The sequence below is a fragment of the Mirounga angustirostris genome, unplaced genomic scaffold, assembly GCF_029215605.1.
Source record: "Mirounga angustirostris isolate CCGP_5_RB_7025 unplaced genomic scaffold, mMirAng1.0.hap1 SCAF_9, whole genome shotgun sequence".
In the NCBI taxonomy this organism is placed as follows: domain Eukaryota; kingdom Metazoa; phylum Chordata; class Mammalia; order Carnivora; family Phocidae; genus Mirounga; species Mirounga angustirostris.
The window spans coordinates 42,909,709-42,933,142 of NW_026991717.1; the positions used below are offsets into that span (position 1 = coordinate 42,909,709).

Consider the following 23,434-nt stretch of genomic DNA (forward strand, 5'->3'; position numbering starts at 1 on the left):
TTTCCATTTCTTTGACTAAGTTCAGGGAGCATCAGACCAGCCCCTGGCCAGGGAAAAAGCTGTTGAAGGGTTAACAAAGGGTCTCCAGCTCTACCCAGCTCGTCAGAAGAGAGTCAGAGCTCACCACTTACACAGGAAAAAGACAAACAAGCCGGGCACTAAACAGAAAATGACTTCATCTCCTCTAAGCATCAGAAACCAAAGGACTGGGCTCCTCATGTGTACCTGGGCTCCGATGCAGAATGAAGAACAGAGGGAAAGGGCATACCTACCTGCTTTTCCAGAGATCAATCTTTTTTCCCAAAGCAGGAAGAATCATGGAGACCATCAAGAACAAAGGATTCAAGTCTACGGATGTAGGAGCAGGGCAGGGCTGCACTGGTCCAGGTCTAGGTCCCCACAATGGCATCAGTGGGGCCTTTGGGGACATCATGAAACACAGGCAGGGCTGGGCTGTCCCAGGAATGGGGAGGGTGGTGGGACTGAAGATGAGGACAACAGCAGTCAGATCCCAGCGGCTCAACTCCAAGAGCACTCACATGCAGGGCTGCTTCAGCATCCAGATGGAATGAGGTGAGCATGCTGTGTGTGTGCATGTCCCTTGCCCTAACTCCACTGGGCTATCCCTATCTTATCACAGTGTGCGCCCACCCAGCCCCAGTGCTGGGCCCAGCCCATTTCAGGCACGTGGTAAAAATCTGTTGAATGAATGAATGAATGCACCCCAGCTGTGCAGAGCTTCACCTCCGAAGAACAGCTCACCTGACTCACTTGACCTGGCCAGAGCTTCCACTGGGAAACCACCTCAAGGAGCAGAGCTTCCCAACATGTGCCAAGAAGGCAAGGAGAATGTGCCGGCATCTTCTGACCACAGTTCCATCCTGAGACAGTCATTTCCTGTGATGATTTTTAAGCACGTACTTGGCTATGAAACCATCAGGCTGGAACCCCTGTCAACTGCTCAAAGCCAGGACAGAGGCAAAGAAATTGTCATTACCTCGTCTCCAGGCCCCTTCCTCAATGTCACCACCAGGGGGCCTTCAGACACCCACAGAGCCCTGACACCCGCCATAATCCTTTAGGGCCTGCCTTCCGGAAGCTTCCCTACCTGGCTTGCAAAAGGCCAATTTACACTCTTCCCTTCTTCCCTGATTTAAGAGAGTGAACAGTGCGTTCTAAGCTGGAAATTGTTAATTTTGAAATGATGCAAAAAACTGAAGATAATGAAAAACATCTGAGTTCAGATACCTGGAAACATCAGTTGCCCTATCCAAAGGCTCTCTGTAGGAAAAAGAAGAATCAAGAGAGGGTTTCATATGAGAAACAGCTGCTCAACAGAGAGGACATCACGCCTCCCTCCTCAGCCCCCACCCCTCAGAGGGCCCCGCCAGCCCAGCCACAAAGCAGAAGCTGGAGGCAGGGAGGTGGGAGGGTATTTTTCCAGTCTCCTAGGGGCTCTCGCTACTGTTCGAAGCTGAAGTATATACACCTAGGAAGAACTACAGACACTCACGGGCTTTCAAGGGACCTGCTCTAAAATGATCTAATTCCAACCCCTACCACCCGCAAACAATAAATAAACAAACAAATAAATAAAGCACTACAGGCCAAGAGGAGACCAGAGACCAGTTTTAACCATAAGCACCAAGATATATTATATACTGATGAGAGCTAACAAGAACTTAGAACTTAAGGATGACGTAGTACCCACCCTCATGTTGCAGATGGTAAAGTTGAGACAGGTTGAACAATCCAACCAATGTAACCAAGTGTGTCAAACATTAAAGCCTGGACTAGAATTCAGCTCTCCTGACTCTGAACTCAATTTAAAAAGACAGCCGCTGAGCACCCAGAAGAGAGAAAGACATGAAAAGACAAATACACAAGTAAACAAGCAAAATCAAGTTGAAAAAAAGAAAATCGAAAAGTAGAAATCAAGCTATGCTTTTTAAAAATCACTAATTTGCACATTCTGAAAAGGTTTCCAATTATGCTATATATCCTAACTGCCTGCACTTCATCTCTTCCTGCTGTGAGCCTTCCTATACACAAAGTGATGCCAAGCAATGCTAAGACGAACAGGCCCACAGCACTAGAGAAGTATCAAACACCCCGCACCCTCCTGGTTCAGGAAAATGAATGTGGGTTTGCTAATACAAAATCTTCCCGGGCTGTCACTGCAGTTTCTCCACGGACCGGCATTCAGTCACTGGTTATTGAACGAAACTGAAACAGTGGCCCCGGAGCGGACGTTGTGTTGTATTCACCGCTTCCTCGGGCGAAAACAGCGGGAAAGGACACTGGCACCACCCCGAACTCAACAGTTGACTCCCACCACTACCCCATTCACCCGAAACTGGAGCCCTTCTGCACGTGACAAATGGAACATGTTTAAATTCATCTCATGAATGAATGATGCCTTGATGCCAAGCACACAGTAAGTGCTCAAGAAATGTTGAATGGCTTGCTGGGTGTTGTGGGTGTGTGTGTGTTTGTCTTTTTTTAATACTTTTTAGTACTGTCTGATTTTTTTCAATGAGCACATACTACTTTCATCATTAGAAAGATATAACACTCCTTTAAGAACATCCATTTAAGCCATCATGCTTATAAATCAACAGGGGCCTTAAGTCTAAGCAAGCTGAAAGGCTGTAAGAGAAGACAGAAAACATCTCTAGTGGGGAAAGCACGTGAGGATGAGCCGGTTTAATCAAATGCCACAGTCACGACTCTGCCCCTGACAACATGAAAACAGCACCAGGGCTTTGCTCCTCGCCAGAGCAGCAGGACGTCAGGCCTGTCTCTCAAACACCGACATTATTTAACCACACATGAAAGTACGTTTTGTTCCACTCTTACCTTGCAGCAGCTGCCAGGAGATTTTTTGCATTGGGGGCTCCTGGATCCACCGAGAGAGACTTGGCAGCTAACAACAGCTTGCTGGATGCCATAGAGATATTCTTGAGGTTGCCTATCACTTGGATCTGGTCTTCTTTCGTCTGCAAAGTTGAAAGGAGGCAGAGTAATCAGGGACCGTCCATTTCTCCCAGGCAGCATTCAGAGAGCTGGAAGAAGCATCTTGAAATGGAAGCAAGTTATCTACAGAGACTGCATTAAGCCCCATTAGTCTGCAGGTGGCTAACTGGTAGAGACACTGCCCCGTGTCTACCCTCCCCCAAACAGACAGCCACACCAAGATGCCCGCCACAGGACAGAGATCCATCCCCAAGTGGGTCAGCCAAGAGCTGTGCTGTCTCACAAGTGCAAGCATTGAAAGCGGGGGAGGGAAGGAGAGAGAGGGACAGACAGCACCAGCACATCAGTGCACAGACCAGGCCAGGATTCCAGCGTCTTGCTCAACAATGCTGGAGTTGTCAAGGAGCTCATACATCTCAGCCTGGCACAAATGCCCGGCACTGTCTCCGTACTCAGAGCTGACTGCACCCCAGAAGTTCCTGACTCAGGGGAAAGGCACATTTCTCACCTGGCTGACTTCCTATCTGAGAAACAACCATTTGTAGATCACAGAGCAAGACACCCTGGGTGTCTCCTTTAGGGAGTTCACAGGAGCTCAAGAAAAAACAGCTCTGCAGGCTGACACCAGACCAGTCATGTTCCCTTGTTCTGAACAAGGGCTTTATCTGTTTATCTCAAGGAGGTGATTTTGTTTAATGATTTATTTATTTGACAGAGAGAGAGAGAGAGAGCACAAGCAGGGGGAGTGGCAGGCAAAGGGAGAGGGAGAAGCAGGCTCCCCACAGAGAAGGGAGCCCGATGTGGGGCTCGATCCCAGGACCCCTGAAATCATGACCCAAGCCGAAAGCAGATGCTTAACTGACTGAGCCACCCAGGTGTCCCTCAAAGAGGTAATTTTTAATCATTTGACACTTGGTATTAGACACAGCCCCCTCCAATGGGCCCAATGAACCTCAAACACATTGTTTTTTACTGTATTATACCACATAAGAAGTACAGGACACAGAGCTGCCCTCCCTCCATGAACCCTGCTGGATGATCGTGGGTGGTTATCCCTCATCTCTAAGAAGCATTTCACACATAAGCTAATAGCGTCTTTAGGAATGCCAGGCCTGTGAGGTCACAGAGCTTTCTAAGCGGGAAAGAGAACACAACAGCATGACCTGCTGACAGGTTCCCTGTTCCTATTTGCCCAGCGCCTCCAGGGCAGACAGTCCACCAGAATAGACAGGCAAGGGTCTGCTCCAGGCAGCCACCGCCACACTCACCTGAGCTTGGCCTGCCATCTCAATGCCAGCATCGAGAAATTCATCGAAATCATCACTGAACTTGCCAGAGGCTGCAGCCAGTTCTCCGCTCTGGCCCCGGGTGGCATGGACCACTTCCCCCGCAGACTGGTTCAGATCAGCCGCGGCTTGGTTCAGCTCACTCTGGGCTTCCTGGAAAGGCTTTGTGCTCGGAGGTAACTGCAGTGGGGAGAAAAGGCACACCCCATAAGAAGTTTTACTTCGCATGGGGGAAATGAAGGAAGACTCTGTGGAGGGAAAGACTCTCCCAGGGCTGCATTTCTGAGTCATCTAGACTATAAGGTTCTGTGTGGTCTGAGGCCACCTATGTTAAGTGTGACCTTTAACATACAGACATTATTTCATTCACTGAATTACTAAACACCTCTTCAGTGCTAGACACAGTAGATCTAAAAGTGGTCTATCCTTGGGGGCTATGGTCCCCTCAGTAGCAGAGCCAGGATTCACACCTGGGCAGTCTGACTCCAGGATCCATGCTCTGAACCACCACTTCATTTTGGATGGAACCTCTCAAAGGTTTAGCTTTCTAGAACGAAAAGACAGATGCTATTAAACTTTACATCCTATTCTTCCAAACTAATAGCCACCAATTTTATTAGTAGCCTTTGCTCACATAGCTTTTGTGTGGATCAGAAGTGTCATTGGTGGAACTATTCCTATTTGCTCCAGAGAGTTAAGCTAGGCTCTATTAGTCCTACCATGTACACTGCTTGAGGACCTGGTATGTGCCAGGCACCAGGCCGAGAAGAAATGAATGAGCCCAGCTCCACCCTCCCCCACCACCCCACGGAAAGGGGCTCACAAAACTGGGAATGGGCTCCGAAAGCAAGTAGATTCCTTAGACTACTCACTCTCTCAGATGTCTTAGACACACACATCCCTCCACCACATGACTGTCCCTGCCTGAGATGTCCTGATAAGAAGTCAGAGGATCACATACCCACCTTTCCTGTTTTCACTGGGCTGACCGCAGAGCAAACAGCAACATGGACTCAAAGAAAAAGTAAACTTTTAAAGCTCCACCTGGAAACTTTGCTGATGGCAAAGCAGAACAAGGAAAGGCAAACTGGGAGGCAAAACGGGCCTCCTCAGACAGAGGTTAGCGGCTCAGAGATCCCACGGAAGGGAGAAGACTCCTCTCGCACCCAGAGTGAGCCCAGCCCCCCAGTGCCCCCCTTCCCCATGCAAAGCCTCTCACCGAGTCCACAAGCAGCTTCTTGCTGGACTCGCCAATGCTCTTCAAGGCCACGTCCACATCCTTCTGCCCCGGGAGACAATTCACGCAGTTATTCAAGGAGTGCGAGACGGCTTTGGCCACCTGCATACACACAGGGAGAAAAGCCCCGTGAGACAGCACCTTCCCAGCCCTGCGGCAGACGGGTGGGGAGCCAGCAGTGATAGTACGCAGAGCTGGAAAGCATCGGGACGTGATCTGCCAGCATCCAGCGGACGCTGTTTGCCATTATATCACCTCGCTGAGGCCTCTCACTGGGGTTAACGTCCTGCCTTGGCAAAGGGGCTGACACAGTGACACGGTACGCCTTACGTGCACCCGGCACCAGGCTAAGTCACAATTCTGTGACTCAAACCCAGAAGTCTCCAATATTATGTCAGGTTCCACAACAAAGAGAGCCACCACCAAGAGAAACAGAAAGAGCTCCCTTCTTGAGAGCCCCGCGGAGGTCACCGAAGTGGAAGGAGGCCTTGCGTTCTTTGGGTCACAGTTAGGTGTCACAATCTGGGGCCATCACCCCCAGACCACACCCCGCCCAAGGGCAGGCAGGACGCTCTGAGTGCTTCCAGACCAACTTGGAGTTGCCCACATGCTGTCCCTTTAGGATGGGCAACGGCTCGCTGTCTGCACTCAGGTCAAGGGTAAGGTCTTTGGAAGTGGGCTGTGTCATTCCCTTTAACTAGACCATCTCCTTCCCAGCTTCCGGTCTAGAGCTTTGCCCAGATGGCCTCTAGCCCACTAGTTTCATTAGGTTGGCAAAGACTCATCCAAAAAGGCAGTCGAGCCAGACTAAGTATATCTACCTCACCTCCCAGACTAGGAAGAGGAATATACTTAAGCATGCACGGGTCCCCAACAAACATGCTGGGTCCTGGCTCCCGAAATTCCAAGGATAGATTTCAAGAGCGCCCCTGCCCCCATACTCTCTGTTGACTCAATTAAGCAGATCTCCTATTATGGGGGGGACTAGGCAAGACTCACAAAAGTGGGAATCGTGTACGGCCTCCATTGCTATAGTACTTTGGGAAGTTTTGAAAACACCCACTGATTGAAAAATGTTCACACCGGGAAAAGAGTGCCCAGGAGATAGCCTGCCAACACGACCACTTTAGTGATGACCATCACTGCCAATTCTGGGCCTCACCTGGGCTAGTCTCTGCTGACTCTCAGCATCCCCAGGTGCAATCAGGGCCTGCTTCGCTTCTTGGATGAGCATGGCGGAGCCTTCCATGACGTCTCGAGCAGAATCTAACATGGCATGCGCAGCTGCGGGGTCGCTCGTGGATGCGGCCACCCCACGAGCAGCCTGGGCCAGCGTTTTCAGAGCTTGGGCTGTCTCTCTGGCAGCCACCCCTGGAAATGAAAGCCCACCACACTTTCTATAAGATTCCACCTAAAAGTCATACTTTACTTGAAAATCAGCTACTGGACCACAGCTTCCTAGAAAGGAGCACACCCTCTGATAGTGTGTGGTCCAGGTGGGGTCCAAAATGACTTATCAAAAATATGAATCGCTACGCTTCTCCAAGTAGCAGCCCATACCTGGGCCAATCTAAGAGCTGTGTAATAGCAAGCGCCATGCGGAAAGTAATTTTGCTCTGGCTTCACCCGCACACTCTGCCCTGCATGTCCACAGGCCTAAAACACCAAAGTGCAGGGGATCAAGGACACAGATGAATCATTCGGATGCACTTCCCTTCCCAATTGTTGTTATTGGGGCACGACTGCCATGCAAGAAAGTGAGCAGTGCACATGGGCAGCTCGGTGATTTTTTACGTGTTCACAAGCACGTAACCACCAACCAGATGGCGACAGAGCAGTTCCATCGCCTGTGTCCTTCTTGCAGCAAGAACCTCTCATGCCAGAAGTAAGCCCTGGTATAGCTTTAATCACCATAGACTAGTTTTACCAGGTCTTCAACTCCTTGTTGATGGAACCACAAGAATGCATTCTTCTGTGTCTGGTTTCTTTTGCTACCAGAACGCTAGGAGATTCACCCATGTTGTCACATTCATTCCTCTTTCTTGCTATGTCGTATTTCATGATACAAAGTCACCATCTGTTTATCCTCTCCTCTGCTAATGGACATTTGGACTGTTTTGTGTTTGGGGTTATTAGGAATAAAGCCACCAAGAGAGTTCTTTACATGCATTTAGGTGGCCAGATGGAATCTTTGCTCTTGGATATAAACCTAGGAGCTGAACTGCTGTGTCACAGAGTAAGTTTAGCTTTAGAGGACACTACAAAACCTTTTCAGAATGGTTTTACATTATACACTGCACCAGCAACGTATGAGCGTTCTAGATGCTCTACACCCTAGCCCAAACTAGCTATTGTCAGATTTCCTATTGTAGCCATTTTGCTGGGTATGCCATTGTAGCTCAATGAGGTTTAACTTTTATTTCCCTAAGGAATACAATGATGTTGAGCACTTCTTCATACACTTAGTGGCCATCTGGATAGCCTCCTCTGCGAAGTGGCTGTTCATCCTTAAATTCACTTCTAAGGATGATGGGATTTGGTGATACACTATGAATAGAAACTAGTTCTTAGAAACTATAGCAACACTTCCCTTAGAATGAACATGTGCTTTTGTACATGGCACCTAGTGCTTGGCATACCCAAGAAGGGGATGAGGACTAGAAACGCCAGAGCATGTAACAAGAGAATCTGAACACCCTGAGAAACGCTGAGGAGCCCACCTTCAAGCGCATCTCACCGGACTGCTTCACAGATGAGGTCCAGCACTGACAGGTGTCTTGTCCACTTTCAGAGGCAGTGCCAGAGCTAGATCTGAGGATTCTGAACTTCTGGGTCAGACTCTCTGCACAGTGCTCTTTGGGGTAGAGAACTATGAAGGATTCTTGTTAGAACATGTACCATCCGCATGAAAATGACACATTGATGTCTCGCTCACTCAGCTTTGAGGTGACTCTTGTCTAAAGGCTTCAGCTGGATGGTCTCTGGGTGGCCCTGAGGCCACCTCTGAGCAGCTGCTGCTTCGGCCGCGTCAGCACAGATGCAGCAGGTGGTCCTCCCCTTACCATAATGCAATCATGCAAAAGGCCCCACATCCATAAAACAAGACAACTTTGCAGTGTTGCAGACTTGCGAATCTGTAAATATTTAGTAAGTCACGCAGCTGGGACGTAACTCTACAATCTAATCAGGGCAAATTACAAAGCTGCCCATCTACCATTCATCACACAGCACTTCTGAACAGAGCCCATGGTATGGAAGAATCTTAAACAAAGTGATTTTTTTTTTTTTTATGGCACAGGGGAAGCCCAGAAGAGAAAACACAAAGATAAATAAAGTGAAGGTGAAGGAGAGAAACAAGCTGAGAGCAGTCAATTCCTTTTTATGTTTAAGCTTCTGGCACAGGGTTGCAAGATGCCCTTGCTCAGAAACGCACCACATGTGGTTTAAGACCTCATGTAGCTACAGCTCTGCTGATTAGCTGTGTGGCCCAGACTGCTGCCTTTTCCCTTGGGGCCTCCGGTTCCCACAGGTTTTAGGAGAGGCTGAGATCACTGCTCTGCTGAAAATTCTAGGCTGTCATTTCTAGACATCTCCTCCTGCCTTTCCATTTATTATAGTCTCCTGAGTCCATTTCTATTTGAGTTGTGTATGACTTTGAAAGAATAAAACATCATACACAATTAAGAAAGTCATGTTTACGCAAAAATCAGTTACTGAAAAACCTTTTATAGACCCAGACAATTTTTAAAAAGGCAGAAACCAGAGGAGCTGAATGACAAAAGCTTAGGCTAATCTATCCCACGTGTTTTCCGCTGAGGACTCACTATGAAATCCCAATAGCACCTCGAGGATTCTCTTTGGAGGGATCAAGTTTCCAAAAAAAAAAAAAAAGAGGAAGCTATGCCATCAAAAGAATGAAACAAGATGACGAGAGGCCGGGGAGCCCAATGAACATCTACGGCTATACACGGCTCTGTTCAGAGCGACTTCTTAAAGGTAGTGATGACACTCATCAGGGTCAGGTCTCCAGGCAAACACCACCCTCCAAATGAAAATGTTCCTATAGTCCAGCGTACGCTACAGAGCCAGAACTGCCAGTGGGAAACTCAAAAGCAGATCACTGTGGCAGTAACCACAATCCTTTGAAGACACAGATTACTTTCACAGTATTCTTGCTATCTGGATCTTAAATTACTTTCAGGAACAGAGCCTTAAGAAGATCCACCAGTGACCATTTCCTTACACCACACACAAAAATAGACTCAAAATGGATGAAAGACCTAAATTGAGACAGGAGTCCATCAAAACCCTAGAGGAGAACACAGACAGCAACCTCTTTGACCTCAGCTGCAGCAACTTCTTCCTAGAAACATCGCCAAAGGCAAGGGAAACAAGGGCAAAAAATGAACTATTGAGACTTCATCAAGATAAAAAGCTTTTGCACAGCAAAGGAAACAGTCAACAAAACCAAAAGACAACCAACAGAATGGGAGAAGATATTAGCAAATGACATATCAGATAAAGGGCTGGTATCCAAAATCTATAAAGAACTTATCAAGCTCAACACCCAAAGAACAACTAATCCAATCAAGAAATGGGCAGAAGACATGAACAGACATTTTTCCAAATGAAGACATCCAAATGGCCAACAGACACATGAAAAAGTGCTCAACATCGCTTGGCATCAGGGAAATCCAAATCAAAACCTCAAAGAGATACCACCTCACACCAGCCAGAATGGCTAAAATTAACAAGTCAGGAAACGACAGATGTTGGCAAGGATGCAGAGAAAGGGGAACCCTCCTACACTGTTGGTGGGAATGCAAGCTGGTGCAGCCACTCTGGAAAACAGTTTGGAGTTTCCTCAAAAAGTTGAAAATAGAGCTACCCTACGACCCAGCAACTGCACTACTGGGTATTTACTCCAAAGATACAAATGTAGTGACCCAAAGGGGCATGTGCACCCCAGTGTTTATAGCAGCAATGTCCACAATAGCCAAACTATGGAAAGAGCCAAGATGTCCATCAACAGATGAATGGATAAAGAAAATGTGGTATATATACACAATGGAATATTATGCAGACATAAAAAAAAAAAAAAAACCCCAACGAAATCTTGCCTTTTGCAATGACGTGGACGGAACTAGAGGGTATTATGCTAAGCGAAACAAGTCAATCAGAGAAAGACATGTATCATACGATCACACTGATATGAAGAATTCTTAATCTCAGGAAACAAACTGAAGGTTGCTGGAGTGGTGCGGGGGTGGGAGGGATGGCGTGGCTGGGTGATAGACATTGGGGAGGGTATGTGCTTTGGTGAGCACTGTGAATTGTGTAAGACTGATGAATCACAGACCTGTACCTCTGAAACAAATAATACATTATATGTTAAAAAAAAAGAAAGAAAAGAAGATAGTAGGAAGGGAAAAATGAAGGGGGCGGAAATCAGAGGGGGAGATGAACCATGAGAGACTATGGACTCTGAGAAACAAACTGAGGGTTCTAGAGGGGAGGGGCATGGGGGGATGGGTTAGCCTGGTGATGGGTATTAAAGAGGGCACATACTGAATGAGCACTGGGTGTTATATGCAAACAATGAATCATGGAACACTACATCAAAAACTAATGATGTAATGTATGGTGATTAACACAACATAATAAAATAAAATTAAAAAAAAAAAGAAGAAGATGATCCACCAGTGATATGCAATGTAGTGAAGTGCTTTGTAATGGTAGTTATTGCTGACTGGCATTATGTAGGTCATGTATAGACGGCACCAGCCCACATGGCAAACTCACAAGGTAAAAACCTGGTATGACATAGGTTTTTAATCTGTCGCACGGGATCTGGAAAGAGGTCTATGTACAACTGTATTCAGCTCACCATAGATAGAGTTTAAATACTGCCAGAGCCAAACAAAAACACATCTGTGTTAGAATCCAGCCAGTGGGCAGCTCACATGTAACTCCAGACTATCCCGCACACCTCATTTGAGGATGAGAGACCTGGAAAGAAGCTGAGACCCAGGGAGAAGCTGTCCACACGTGCGCTCTCTTCTGTGTAGAAGAGGGTAGAAATGTGTAGAAATTTTTGAAACTCGTATCTCTCATGTACCCTCCGTTTTGTAAGAATTTATAAATACTTTTCCTCCTCCTTGAATGCTAAATGAATGCTGAACAATCCTTAAAACCCTGATCAGGTGGCCAGTTCACTCTTGACAGTTTCTCTTACTCTCCCATTAGGATAAAATTCTTATTATTGCAGGTACTATATTATACTACAGAGAACTCTTTTTGTGCTCCTATTGTCTCTATTCTCAAGGTAATAAATAGACACAGTTAAAAAAAATCTAAGAGGACTTTGGTTATAGTAATGGCAGAATAGCTTATTGCAGATCAATTCCCCTCAGAGACACAACTTAAAACACTGGAAAAATCATATAAAACATCTGTTTGACAGCAATGGAGAGAAACCAAGGCATGAAGAAGGATGAGATTTTAAAAAGAAAGAAAGCATGGTGGTGGGGGGGGGGGAGGTGAGGGTGTACAGGGCTGCTTTTCCCCTCAAGGCATTCCTTCATTTATAAACTTGTCCAGAAGCTGAGCAAAACTTCCTGCAATCTCATGGGGCTGGGAGGATTAAAAAGCACAGTTCTGAGCCCATGGTAGAGAATGGCCCTGGTAAACATCACAGATGTTCTGATGGGATACACAAAGGCCTGTGCCCTAAAAAACAAACTGGAAATAGACTGCACAATTTCCAATCAGCCCAGTCCCTGTTCATATTATGGTGATCTGCCTAGATGTTCACTACATACCAGGAACAAAGAATAATCCTCCATAGGGAAAGAAACACAATTTAGAGCCTCACATTATCTCTTCAGTTTAAAATACCAATGTCTAGCATTAAATTAAAAGATATCAGAAACACCAAGAGGTAAGACCAACAGCTGAAAACCAAGAGGAGAAAAATGACAGACCAGGAGCACAGGTCCACAGATGATCCAAATAACGGAATTACTGAACCAGGTCTTTCAAGAACTTGTGACAACTAAGTTTAAGAAATTAGATGGCAAGATAGAAAATTTCAGCAGAGAAAGGAAAGTGTACAAAAACTATCAAATGCTATTCTCAAACTGAAAAATAGGACATTTCAAATTAAAAACTCGGAAGAGGTTGAAAGGCAGAATAGACACAGCTAAAGAGAGGAAGAGTGAGCTGCAGACTGATCAAATGAGAATATGCAGAATAAAGCATGGAGAAGAAAAATCACAGTAAGTACAGGAAAGATTAAGAGACACATAAAAGAGTGGAAACGCCCAAAATATATGGTACCTGGAATCTACAGAGAAGAAGAGAAAAAAAATGGGGCGGAAACACTGTTTGAAAATACAGTGCTTGAGAATTTTCTAAAACAGACCTAGGACAACAAATCCCATTTTCAAGCAGTACTAAAACCTACAGCAGGATAAATACCCAATAAAACTTCTCTAGGTACATTGCTTGAAAAAAAGACTGAAAAATTAAAAAAGCTAGTAGAGGGGAAAAATAAAACCACATTGAGACTCTTGATTCCAGGAAACAAACTGAGGGTTGCAGAAAAGGAGGTGGGTGGGGGGATGGGGTAACTCGGTGATGGGCAATAAGGAGGGCACTGATGTGATGAGCACTGGGTGTTATATGCAACTAATGAATCATTGAACATTATATCAAAAACTAATGATATACTATACATTGGCTAATTGATTTTAAATTAAAAAAATTTAAAAATTTAAGAAAATTTAAAAAAACAACAACCCCACATTACTTTCTCAAAAGGAGACTGACAGCTGACTTCACAACAGAAATAAAGGAAGCCAGAAGACAATGGAATAACATCTTCAAACTTCTGGCAATAAAGAAATGTCAGCTTAAAATTTTATAAATGACATTATCTACCAAAGATAAAGGCTAACCAAAGGCAGTTTTAGACAAACAAAAATGGACAGAATTTGTTACTGGTAAAGTCACACTGAAGGAAAGGAAGAGAGTTCTGCAGGCAGAAAGGAAATAATCCCCAGTGGCAGCACATGGAGAGTGAGGAAGGAATAAAGAACAATGGAAAGGGTAAATGTGGAGGTGAATCTAAATGGATACTGACTGACTGTATGAAACAATATGGAGACTGTATGGAGAGGATTAAAGTATCTGTATAATTATAACGCACAATGACGACAAAGAATGAGCTGGAAGAAAGGTAAAGGGAGTTCAAGTGTCCCAAGATTCTTGCACCATCCAGGAAGTGGTGAACCCACTAGTTTATATTAGACTTTTAAAAATCCCAGAATAGTCAGTGAATATATAACTAACAAGCTAATCAAGGAGAAAGGAAGAGAACTTAACAGATACACATGAATCTGAAGAAAAGAGACAGAGAAAGGAAGCCAGAACAGGTAAGTCATTCAGAAAACAAAGAGTAAAAGGATAGATTCAAACCCCAGTATCTCAGTAATTACATTACAGGTAAATGGAACAAATACCCCAATTGAAAAAAGAGATTGATGGGGTGCCTGGGTGGCTCAGTCGGTTAAGCATCTGCCTTTGGCCCAGGTCATGATTCCCAGATCCTAGGATTGAGCCCCATGCTGGGCTCCCTGAGCAGTGGAGCATGTGCATCTCCCTCTGCCCCTCCCCCCACTTGTGCTCTCATGCTCTCTCAAATAAATAAAATCTTTCTTTTTTTTTTTTTTTTAAAGATTTTATTTATTTATTCATGAGAGACAGAGAGAGAGAGAGAGAGGCAGAGGGAGAAGCAGGCTCCAAAGGAGCAGGGAGCCCGATGCGGGACTCGATCCCAGGACCCTGGGATCATGACCTGAGCCGAAGGCAGACGCTTAACCATCTGAGCCACCCAGGCGCCCTCAAATAAATAAAATCTTTTAAAAATTAAAAAAAAAAGAAAAAAGATGTTGCATCAACAACCCTTCCCTTTGCAAAACAACTGCATGATGCTCACAAGATACAAGTTAAATAAAAGCATACAGAAAAGTTGAAAATGGGATAAAATATATCAAGCACATTACAATGAAAACAAATGCACGAAACTATAGGCACAAAACTATAAAACGGTATTAAAAGGAAAATCTAAGTAAGTGGAGGGACATGCCCTATTTGCAAATTAGAAGACTCAAGAATGTGAAAATGTCACTTATCCCCAAATTGATTCAGTATAACTCCAATTAAGAAAAGAAAAAATGAACAGGTTTTTTTTGGGGGGTAGAAACGGACAGGCTGATTGTAGAATTTATGTGGAAATGCAAAGGACTAAGAATAGTCAGCACTACCTGAGAAATAATGAAGTCAGAGGACTTACATAAGTAGATATTAATACTTAGTATAAAACTCAGTAATTAGGGAAGTGTGCTACTAAGGTAGGGACAGGCAATCAAGTCACTGGAAAAGAAGTAGAAGATCAGAAGCTGATTTGCATATAGCTTTCACTTAAGGACTAAGTGGCACCGAAGACCACTGGGGAAATGATGATTGCTTCAGTGAGTGGCGCTGGGTCAAATAGATATCCTAGAGAAAAAAACAGTAAGGACCCTCTTTGCTCATATACAAAACTCAATTGAAGATGGATCACAGTTCTAAATATAGAAAGTAAAACAAAGCTTCTAGACCATAATAGAAGAGAATATCTTGATTTTGGAGAGGCATATTTTTTAAAAAGGACAAGAAAGTTAGTAACCGTAAAGGAAAAAAAGCACTGTAAATTGAACTATATTAAAATTCTAAAAAATCTGTTCATCAAGAAACAGCTTTGAGAGTGAAAGGTAAGCCCCAAGATAAAGGAAATACGTATAAGTGAAAAAGAATTCCTACAACTAAGACAAAGGTAAAAAAAAAAGAGCAAAAGGCATGAGCAGGCACTTCACAAGATGTCCAAATGACCAGTATATGGAAAAACCCTCAGTTGCATTGCTCATCAGGGAAATACAAATCAGAACCATAATATGATACTGCTACACGCTCAGCAGAATGGCTAATGATGTTGGCTGACAAAAGAACATGGAGACAGGAACATGAACAAGTGGAGCACAGCCTGGGACACAGCAGCTCCATTTCTAGGTATCTATTTAGAAAATGCTTATTTCTGTTCACTAAGCAGCCTGTACGAGAACTATTCATACCTTTACCTATCAATGGTATAAAGAGTCACCAACAGGTATATTCACATAATGAAATATTACAGGAAGCAACAGAAAGGAAAGAACTGCTTCCGAAATCACGTGCATCTCACACCATACTGCCAGAAGAAGCGTGAAAACATGGACACACCTTGCACGATTCCATTCATAGTTAAAAATAGGCAAATCAACTTGTGCGTTACAAGGTTACAAGTCACGGGTGTTTACCTCGGGGGAGGAGGAAATACAATGACTGGCAGGAAGCACAAGGCACGTGGTGGGTGCGGAAAATGTTCCACCGCTTGATCTTGGTGGTGGTTTTTGGCTGCAATTATAATAACTCTCAGAGGCACACATTTAGGACTTAACAGCTCTCTTCTGGATGTTTATTACACTTCAGTAACAACGTATACATTTTTCTAAAGAAGTCAAGCAGCACCACTGTGTAACAAAAGCAACAATCTATAACCACCCCTCCCCATCCCATTCCCTTCCTGGAGCCACTCAGCTCTTTGAACTTTCTTCAGACACATTTCCTACTTCTGAGTAATGGGCTTACAATGAAACTTCTCCATGTTTCCATTTTAGGTCGCTAGGGTCTTCCTATTATGTCTGCTTCCTATTAGGAAGACATTTCCTTATATAACCTGGTGTTTTTCCTAGAGTTGATAATCACACAATCTGTTTCTATATAGCCCTGTTTAAAGGTGTCTCCTGCCCTTACGGGTACCTTGTGTCTCCAATACTCAAACCCCCTCAGGGTTTTGCAGCACAAGTCAGCTTGTCTCTTGCCTGCTGCCCTGTCCCTGGAGAACTTCAGTTTTTGTTCTCACTGGCTCTATCAGCTTCCGGTCATCTGTCTCCTTCTATCTTCGCAAATTTCACTGGCATCTTATTTGTTGTCATCTTTTCCTCCTTGACCTTTTTATTTTTATCCCTTTAATTTAGTGAGATTCCAACAGTCATACAGAGATAGTCCCGAAAGTCTCTAATTACGGTTTCTTATAGTCTAGAAGGGGTGATCCACAATAATTTGGGGTCTTCATATTTTATTCATCTTTGTATGCTTAGTATCAAGCCCAGTAACAAGCACAGGGAAAGAGTTTGAAAAATCTGTAAACTCCTGTTGAAAAACAAAGTTAGGTTCATGGTCAAATCAATGAACCCCAGCTGAGGCATGAGCAGGCACTTCACAAGATGTCCAAATGGCCAATATACGGAAAAACCCTCAGTTGCATTGCTCATTAGGGAAATACAAATTAGAACCATAATATGATACTGCTACATGCTCAGCAGAATGGCTAATGACGTTGGCTGACAACAGAACGGGGAGATAGGAATGACCCCCCCACCCCAGTGGTCTGCACCTGGCCACAGGGCATCACGAAGGGTTTGAGTCTCACCTGTGTAGTGCTCATTGCCTTGAGCAGCACAGGTTAGGAGCTGTGCCATGGATGAGCCCACTGCCTTGGATGTACTTCCTAGGTCTTGAGCGCATTTTTCCAGCTATAAGAATATCCAAGGGGGAAGACAGCTTAGAAGAAAAGCAACATACACTATAGTCTTAGCATACAAACAATGAGCATCAAATAGTGGTCCTTAGCTCTTTCCCACCTAATACCAGTGGTGCAAAAAGTAGGGTGATAGAAGGGAAAGAGCCCATGCTTCAGAATAAAAAAATCTGGGTTCAGGCCCCTGTCCTCTGCTTCTTTCCCCCCACATGCTAGCTCTCAGAGACTGGGCAGTTTACTGAACCTCTCCATGACTTGGTTTCCTGGAGAGATGCTAATACTTAAGCTTAGAAAGTTCTCAGAATCAATGTAGGTACTCAACAAATGGTAGCTATTAGCATCATGCCTTTCGAAGCTAATTTAGAAAGTCTGCAACAAATCCTTAGCGAGAATGAATTATGCCTTGGCAGGAAGTGGGCAGACATCCAGCGGTCCGGCCTTCCTAGCATGTGGGGCCATTAACATTGTTCATTTCGATCTTTATACTTCAAGGAGTTCTAACCAGAAGGAAATGCAATAGGAGAGGTTTGCCGTGGTAAATGAGATTATGAAAATGGGCAAAGTGCTTGCTTCCCATGAACAGCACGTCATCTTGCTTTGTAAACTGAATAAATAATTCAGAGAACAAAGTTACTGACGGCTCAGAGTATGGATGATTATTTGATTACTAGATGAGGACAACATTTTGGAACAGAACCTCGAGGCATACTGTGAGAGCACAGACAGGCGTCAGAGAATGTGTGCATTTCTTAACTCTAAAACACGGCTTCCCAAGATAGGCAGTGCCTTCAAACATAAAAGAACCCAGAGCCAACAATATGTTCTAGCCAACAATATGTTCTAACACAGCACACACATTCTTCTGGGGCAAACAATTTCCTTAAAAATTACACGGGGTTTCTTACATTCTAACCGACCAGCAGGTTTCTGTAAAGGCAGAATTCATGTCATGTCAGCCTCTCTTGGGCTCCCTGGAGTGCAGGAGTTTGCAAAGGGACACGTGGACTACATTACAAAGCTGCTGGCCCTGCGGCCAGTCCTGACTTGATCATTAGCTGGGTGACCTTAGTTAGGTGATGTAACTTTTCTGAGCCTGAGTTTCCTCGTCTTTACAATTAGCAGTAGCATGATTTAACAAGTATTTTCTGAGGGCTTCCTATCTACCATTGCACCATGGTAAGTTAGCTGCTCTGGAAGTCCCTGTATATTCCACAAGTTTGCAGGTCATCCAAAGAGCAGCAGTAGTTAAGAGTAGAAGCTCTCGGGGCGCCTGGGTGGCTCAGATGGTTAAGCGTCTGCCTTTGGCTTAGGTCATGATCCCAAGGTTCTGGGATCGAGTCCCACATCGGGCTCCCTGCTAGGCGGGGAGCCTGCTTCTCCCTCTGCCTCTGCCTCTCTCTCTCTCTCTGACTTTCATGAATAAATAAATAAATAAAAAATTAAAAAAAAAAAAAAAGAGTAGAAGCTCTCAAGGTGAGGGATCAAGAGCATGGGTTTTGGAGTCCTGTAGGTCTGGATTCAAACTCTGCTTCCACTATCAGCTGGTAGACACTGGACAGAATAGTGACAACCTACCTCTGCACTTCTGTTTCCTCAGCTGTAAAATGGGATTCACAAAACTCGCTCACCAAGGTTACCATCAGGATAAACTAGATTGATTTTGTGCACATACAGTGCTTACAAAAACCCTACCAAATGGTGGTATTTATTAGCAATGTTTAAGAATGTGGAAAAGGAGCTACACACAAATGAGAAGAACTGGTAGAATTTTGGCCAAGAAAACCCTGACATAGGGGCGCCTGGGTGGCTCAGTCGCTAGGCGTCTGCCTTCGGCTCAGGTCATGATCCCAGGGTCCTGGGATCGAGCCCCGCATCAGGTTCCCTGATCAGCAGGAAGCCTGCTTCTCCCTCTCCCACTCCCCCTGCTTGTGTTCCCTCTCTCGCTGTCTCTAACAAATAAATATTAAAAAAAAAAAAAAAAGAAAGCCCTGACATAAGCATCAGGAGGCACCATAACACGGTCAAATTAGAGCTCTGTTACCACCATTCCCCCGGCTCTTGTGTTTGTACTGGATTAAAGTGCTTTGCGGTCGTCCATCCTAGTTGTCTTGCGCTAAGTCAATATTTTTTCAAACCATGTCTGTTGAAAGTATTTTCTGTGTCCACCTTTATAACCTCATTACTATTCCTTTCACAGATAAAATATCTGAGACACAGAGGAGATGCAAGACTGTCTACAGCTAGCTGAGGATACAAGCTAGAGCTAGAAGCTAGAACTCCTACTTTTAAACCTAGCTCCTCCAGCTGCACTGGACATTCTTTAAAGAAAAAGGCTGTGGGATCAGAACACTGGCCTCAAACACTAGGATGTGTCTTGTTTATGAAAAAGAGTGACAGACACTTGTTCATCCCTAGCGAAGCCCCAGGAAACCAAGACACAGGACCATGACCAGATGCCCCTTCAAGGCCATCCTTATCTCAACGCAGTTCTTAAAAATGGGGCTAATCTAGGGCTTTGCCTTCAAAATATATGTGATTCAGGCACACCAACTCCAGCTTCTAAAAATGCCTCACGTGATCATCACACGAGGTGGAGTCCCACCCCGCAGCAGGCTCTAACATCCCTTACCGTCTCCCCCGGAAGCGGTTTCAGCTGACTCTCCACAGCCGCCATCTTGGCATCCTGCAGTTCATTCTTGAGTGTCTGCACGGTGCTCAGAGCTGAATCGATTTCCATAGGGCCACAGGCTTCGTGGGCCTGGCAACAGAGTTGGGAATACGTGTACAGACTGTCCGGGCAAAGTGTCCCCAGTACTCTGCAATGTACAAAACGCCTTTCTGCATGTACCCAGTGATTCTCCAACCCTGGCAACAGGAAGCCAGTGGAGTATGCATTCCTGATAGAGCAAAATCAACCTTGGTCAGTCTTAACTTCCCTAAATAATCAATTATGCTTGTCTCATAAGTAGATATACTTAAAATCTCCTTGAAGCTATTTTTATCAGAAATGCATCTGTCGCTCAGACTAAGAGGATCCTTCTTTGCTGTGTCTGGGTTCTAGAGAGAGAGCCCCGAGTACAGTATATGTGCACAGAGAGGCCTGAGAAGCACGCTGTGGGTGGCTGAAGAAGGAATGAACGAATGGACTTAGGTCTACGGGCACAAGTCTTTATCAACCTTATTGATTCTCTACAAATTTCTAGACTATAAACCATTACCGTTTCATACTAAAAATTACAAAAGTTTTTTTTTTTTCCTTTAGCAACTGTTTTAAGAAAACTACTTCATTCTCTTGATCACTTAAGATACTGGTCTCCAAATGCTTTGATCACATCCCCCCATACACATGTTAATAAAGTATACGTGTAAAATTTTTCATCAGTATGTTAAATACTGGTACATCTTAATTTCTTTCCTTTTTTTTAAGGTAACAGTGACAACAGCAGCAGTAAATACTAACTGATTGACTGCTATGTGCTAGTGGTATACAGTGAAGAAACTGAGGCACAGAGAGGTTAATTAACTTGCTGAGGTCACAAAAAATTAGTCCATGGCAAGGCCAGAATTTGAATGCAGGTAGTCTGACTGCAGAGCCTACACTCTTAACCCTTACTTATAAAACAATATATTTTAAAGCTCTCAGGATCTTCTTACACCCAGTGGACAGTCTTGCTTGAGTCCCACTTTGAGGCTCCTAGCTCCAGAGCTGTTGAGGTGTGTATGTCTCTAAGGTTCACTGATGACACTTGTAAAATGCAGATGTTCAGGCTCTATGACCAGGGACTCTTACTCAGTTGCTCAGGCGTGAGGCCCAGGAACCTGCATTCTGAATGCTCCCACGTGATTCCAGTGCAGGTGGTCCTTGGACCTCTCGTTGAGAAACACAGCTCAAGGTATTTTTTTAAAAATTGAGTATTATCCTAAAGCTGTGGATATTTTTCTTTGGTGATATAGTGCACTGTTCATATTAATAATTCAAATCAGCTTCTAACCTTCTTCCCTTGCTCACGTATGAGGCCTCCTGTTTCGATAAAGGGCTTGCTACAACGAGGAAAAATGAATTCATGCCAGAACTTCATGCTAATAACCTATCAAACAGTACAGTAATGAGGTCCGTTGGTAATTAATAAGTGCTAGAGACAGAAACTCATTAATCCTTAATTCCGTTCTATTGAGGACGCTGTTAAGGTGAATGCTCCCATGTAAAATGGGAAAAGCTTTCAGGGCAAAAAAGATAATATAAACGGCCCCTCCCCCCAATAAATTTGCTGCCTAGATAATTTATTAAATCCACAAAATAATACCTGGAAGATACGATCACTTATTTTGGCCTACAATTTACCTGGCACCAAGAAACTGATGACTACCTGTCTCCCCTAAGATTGTGAAAAATGGGCCATTGCTTGTCCAGGGGTATGGGAGGGGGAAGCATGTAACCTAAAATAGTTTAACAAAAGTCACGTGTAACTGGAAGGTGATAAACGAAGTCTAGGAGACAGCGGCTAAAAATGGTAAAAGCTAATCTACATGGGCGTCTTTTAAAGACCAAGCAAATGGAACAGACAGTTCTGCCCAGAAATATGCCCAGCAGTGCTGCGGTCCTGGCTAATCCCCCAGTCACGGCCAGCAGCAAGGCATCTGCAGCTCCGTTCCCAGTGGGCTAAGTGCTGTGACAAGGATCCGCTTGCCTTCTGCGAGGCAGTACGCAGCTCCGCCAAGCTGGTGGCAAGGTTCTTGGCACACTGGCTCAGCTGCATAGCTGCAGCCTGGTCACTCACGGTGGGCACTGCGGCTTTGGCAGAGGACACCATCTTGCTTCCAGGCTGTAAAGAGAGGAGCAGAGAGCGAGAGGGCTCCTGAGCAGCACAAGGCAGACAGCAGATACCCAGACAGCAATGCTGCAAGCCAGCCAGAACTTACTCAGTCCTAAAACAAGGAATATCAAAACCATCCAGACTACCCCTGAAAATCGCCACCCCAGAGCAGATACTCTAGGGCAGTAGGCTCTAGAAATGTTAAGGAAAAGGAAAAAAAAAAGGTATGTGTCATCGAGGGGGGCAATATTACTATGATGACTTGAAATTCTCATTTAAAACAGATTTCAAAGAGAGTTTATTAAATACGTTTGTGTTCCTTAGAACAGCTCTTGAATCCGTGTCTCAAATACATCCAGGAGACTGCTTTAAAAAATGTGGGCAGACAAAATGAAAGAAGATGACCTGTCACATCACATCTCACTACCCAAGATAATCTCACCATGCATGGATGCCTGTGTGCATGCATCTATATTTCCAAAAATAAGATCATACTATTTATTCTATTTTTCAAACTCCCTGTTTCGCATATTCTATGTTTTTAATAGCTGTATAGTATTCCATTGTATGCATCTGTTAATATTTCTCAACCCTGTGTTGTTGGGCATGTTTCCATTTTTTTCCAGTGTAATAATAGTATGGTAAATAGCTTTGTAGCTAAAATTTTTCACACGTTCATAATTTTCTTCGTATAAAACTTGAAAAGTACAATGTCTGGACCAAAAAATATACACTTTCAGGGGTTTTACTATAGATGTTATAAAACTGCTCCTAGTAAAGTTAAAACAATTTAAGTGTCAGAAAATAAACTTTAATGACAGAAGTTAATATTTTTAATAAATAACCACATGAGAATTCATTAAAAAAAAACCAGCCTGAAATGTGAGTAGGTAACCTTGCTTAATAAAAACTGAAACACGAAACACACTGAACATTGTGACAATCAAGGAAACGCAAAATCAAACAATAAGAACCTCACTGAGAAACTGTCAACAACCTACTTTTAAATGTTTGACTCCCCAACTTGGAAAAGATGTATAAGAAAATGTGCTCCATGCATTGCTACATGTAAATTTAGATTCATTCAGCCTTCCAGAAGGGCCATTTTACAACACATATGAATGAAGTTTAAAACGTTACCAACTCTTTGGTCTGTCAATTCCATTTCTACTTATTTCTAATTCTGCCTTATTCTTGAAACCATTTGATGTGTCTATGATTGCCAACATTAAAAGAATGATAGAAAAGGGAAGAATAAGAGTGGGGACAGAGCGGACCCTGAAACATGTCTACATGGCTCTATCATAATACCCTAGAAGCCTGCCCACAGCGGGGATAACACAACCAGCTCCAGGCCCTCGAACCAACCACATGAAAAGAGAAACACCTGTCCAAGCCACAACACTCAATGTCCCCAAGATAAAAATAAGCCACTTGCAAT

At 44.2% G+C, this 23,434-nt stretch overlaps 1 protein-coding gene across 16 annotated transcripts in view; it reads right to left on the bottom strand.

The window, feature by feature from the left end:
- The window catches only part of TLN2 (talin 2), a 430,586-nt gene that overhangs the window by 103,165 nt on the left and 303,987 nt on the right, over positions 1–23,434 (bottom strand). For 15 of the 16 annotated variants that reach the window (XM_064570358.1, XM_064570361.1, XM_064570365.1 and 12 more), the window contains 7 exons: positions 21,868–22,002; positions 19,809–19,937; positions 17,072–17,174; positions 6,662–6,870; positions 5,482–5,601; positions 4,245–4,442; positions 2,860–2,999 (listed from right to left, as the gene is read on the bottom strand). In XM_064570358.1, coding sequence (XP_064426428.1) covers positions 2,860–2,999; positions 4,245–4,442; positions 5,482–5,601; positions 6,662–6,870; positions 17,072–17,174; positions 19,809–19,937; positions 21,868–22,002 — 1,034 coding nt within the window. The remainder of the gene's footprint in view (positions 1–2,859; positions 3,000–4,244; positions 4,443–5,481; positions 5,602–6,661; positions 6,871–17,071; positions 17,175–19,808; positions 19,938–21,867; positions 22,003–23,434) is intronic. The other variant, XM_064570366.1, reaches the window with a different exon arrangement.